General features: G+C 44.3%; 1 protein-coding gene across 1 annotated transcript; it reads left to right on the forward strand.

Moving 5' to 3' along the window:
* The first annotated feature begins 299 nt into the window (after window positions 1–299).
* On the forward strand, window positions 300–2366 carry LOC134649951 (cytochrome P450 6B6-like). The gene is made up of 2 exons (XM_063504750.1): window positions 300–1711; window positions 2178–2366. The coding sequence occupies exons 1-2, from the start codon at window positions 352–354 to the stop codon at window positions 2348–2350; spliced, it is 1533 nt and encodes a 510-aa protein (XP_063360820.1). The 5' UTR covers window positions 300–351; the 3' UTR covers window positions 2351–2366.
* Window positions 2367–3444: the final 1078 nt, after the last annotated feature.

Here is a 3444-nt window from a genome sequence, read left to right on the forward strand (position 1 = left end):
TAGTATTATTTTATGATCTTTCATGTCACGTTCTAATAGTTATTTGTTTGCCATGAGTAAAACTCGTGCTAATATTGATAACCGAGCAAGCGAAATATTACAAATAACTTAGTTTAATTATTTAACAGTTTATCTGATTTCTTGTTACACAAGAAAACTACAGTTAGATCCGATTCAAAGCGGGATCTTCTACTACATCGAAGACTTTCTTTAACAAAACGTGTATAATGCCTTTAATGTGCCTTTTTTAAAGGCTTATGGCACTAAATAGCATAATCTTTTGCAGTAATTATTATATCGATATTTTCCATTCATTCTACTCAGTTACCATTTGTTTTGCAAGCAGTGAACATGATTTTTGTATTGCTAGTATTATTGGCAATTCTTGTATACTATTTCGGTACTCGGAACTACGACTACTGGGCCAAGAGGAAAGTCAAGCACGACCCGCCCGTGTTCCTGTTCGGAAATAACTTCAAGGGCTTCTTCGGACGACAAAGCTCTACAGAGATAGCTAACAACTTATATAACCGGTTCCCTAACGAGAAAGTTGTCGGATACTACAGAGGTTCCACTCCCGAGCTATACATAAGAGACCCAGATATAGTGAGGGATATAATAAGCAATAATTTTGCATATTTTTATCCGCGGGGCCTCGGCAGGAACCCGGAGGTGGAGCCGTTGCACGCGAGTCTGTTCCACGCAGACGGCGACCTATGGAAGCTGACGCGGCAGCGGCTGACGCCGGCGTTCACCACCGCGCGGCTGAAGGCGATGTTCCCGCTGGTGGTGCGGTGCGCGGAGCGGCTGCAGGGCGTGGCCCGCGCGGCCGCGGCCCGCCCCGACACCTGCGACGCGCACGAACTCATGGCGCGCTTTACCACCGAGTTCATCGGCGCCTGCGGCTTCGGCGTCGACACCGACTCCCTTGGCAACGAAGATTCCCAATTCAGAAAGATCGGCAGGCTCATGTTTTTCAGACCACTCCCGGTCATAATAAAGCACATGCTGTGGGAACTTTTCCCTCCGCTAAGATCCTACATTCATGTATTTTATCGGAAACTAGAAGACGCTTTTTTCAGTTTCGTCAAGAATATAAGAGAAATTAGACAGTGCAAGCCCTCCGGCCGCCATGATTTCATAGACTTGCTTCTGGAGTTAGAAGGCAAGGGAAAAATCGTAGGAGAATCAATTGAGCGCTGGGACCCAGACGGAAAGCCTGTGACTGTGGAAATGGAAATGGATTTGAAAATGATGGTGGCCCAAGTGTTCGTATTCTTTGGCGCGGGTTTTGAGACGTCCTCGTTGGCCACAAGTTATACTTTGCACCAGCTTGCATTTAATCCTGAATTACAATTAAAAATACAATTGGAGATCGATGAAGTGCTTCGGAAATATGATAATAAGTTATGCTACGACGCCGTGGCGGAGATGACGCTACTGAGCATGGCTTTCAAGGAGGCGATGAGGATGTTTCCGCCGCTGGGCGTGTTGAATCGCGTGTGTGCTCGGCCTTACACGTTCCCTGAGCTGGGCCTGACCGTGGATCCCGGAGTAAAGATTGTAATCCCGTTGGAAGCGCTGCAGAACGATGAGAAGTACTTCGACAACCCGCGGGAGTTTCGGCCAGAGCGATTTAATCCCGAAAAAGTAAAAAAGCGACATAAATATGTGTATTTGCCGTTTGGAGATGGACCCCGAGCATGCATAGGTATGTCAATGGAACTTGTCTGTGTGTCTTCTTCTTCTTTCCATTCTGTTACTCTCTGCTGGGGTGTAAGGCTAGAATCTCTTCCTTCCACTTACTTCGGTCCTGGGCAGCTTGAGTAATCTCCTCCCACCTCATCCCCAATACACCCAGCTCCTGCTACACAGAACGGCGCCAAGTAGATTTAGGGCGACCCTTTTTCCGTGTGACGGGCATCTTCCAGGTCAGGGCCACTTTGGATAGGTGGGTTTCCTGAGGATATGCCCAATCCAATGCTATTTCCGCGTCTGGATCTCTTTGTCTGTGTGTAGTTAGTGATAATTGAGTTATTAGGTACCTACAATCTACGGGTGCTGCACATCTTCAACGAGTTTAGGTTCATTAGAAAGGTCTAGAGAAGTAGGTACCTACTTGATAGACGCAAATAAGAAGAAGTAAAGTAACTAAGTTTATAATGTTCTGTGTGCAGGATCGAAACTGGGCGAGATGCAGTCGCTGGCCGGGCTGGCGGCGGTCCTGCAGGTGTGCAGTGTGACCCCAGGGTCCACCACACAGCGGGTCCCGTCGCTGGACTCGCGGTCTAATACCGTGCAGGCTTTGAGGGGAGGCCTACCGCTCCAGCTTACTGTTAGGGGTCAATGAGTCCTAATCAAGAGTGGGAAAAGTTACAAAGCGTATTTTTTGTGTACTAAAAAAATTATAAAATATAGGTTAATTATCCCAAGCCACAGATCTACAAGTACAATGTACAAAATTGCCTGTCAAATATTAAGTGTGTGACCAAATTAAATCAAAATAAATGTTGTCGAGTGTCATTAGAAGTAAAATAATTCAGAAATAAAAAGTAATTGCGTAAGTTATTTGCTTTTGTAACATTAAAATTATTCTAAGATGTAACATTTATCCCGGGGACGTCCGCTCCTTCTCTGCCAAAATAAAAACGACATCTTGTGCAAAATGAAAAAAACCTGTGAAGGCCTACTAACTTGTAAAATAAGTTTTAGGCAAAAATTTCATTTTTGGTACAAGCTTTTATCGCTGACTGTACTTTTCTTACGACAGACAACTAATACTCATCGAGACAATTCTAAAAACCCCTAACACAATTAGGTTGCGTTGTTTCATCACAGAGTTCCTATGGCCACCTCCTCTCTCCATCATCAGATCAGCTCGATGGTACCATTATATTGCATTGTCATCCGACCTACATGTGTATGCAAAATTTCAGCTCAATCGGAAACCGGGAAGTGGATCAAATTTAACTTGCAAGTACATAGTTACATAGTTACAGGTCGACCTAATAAAAGCGTGTTAAAAACAATCCGCACTTACCCCAACACACCTTATAACATGTTTACCAACCGCACTTGTGAGTTTGTAATTTTAAAGTGCAAGGCTAAGATGCGAACGCGCTCATTCAGGGTCATTGACCGTTTGAACTCCGTAAAAACGTTACAAACGAAAACGAAAACAGATTCACTTACAACTTCTGATTATGAGAGTGAGTAGTAAACGTAAAGTGACTTTCAGAACACTTGTAAAGGCCTTACATACGTTTGCGATCATTTTCGATATATCGGCCCAATAGAGAGAGATGGAGCGATTAGTTAGAATGAGACAACGGTTCGCTGCTATGTCGGCAAGTCAACAAACGTTGACCAAACGTGGCCGACATAATTTGGAATTTTCGTTCGACAAAGAATGAAATTAATGAAAATGAGATGAAGGAGCGCTGG

This window comes from Cydia amplana, chromosome 8 (assembly GCF_948474715.1).
Source record: "Cydia amplana chromosome 8, ilCydAmpl1.1, whole genome shotgun sequence".
NCBI lineage: Eukaryota > Metazoa > Arthropoda > Insecta > Lepidoptera > Tortricidae > Cydia > Cydia amplana.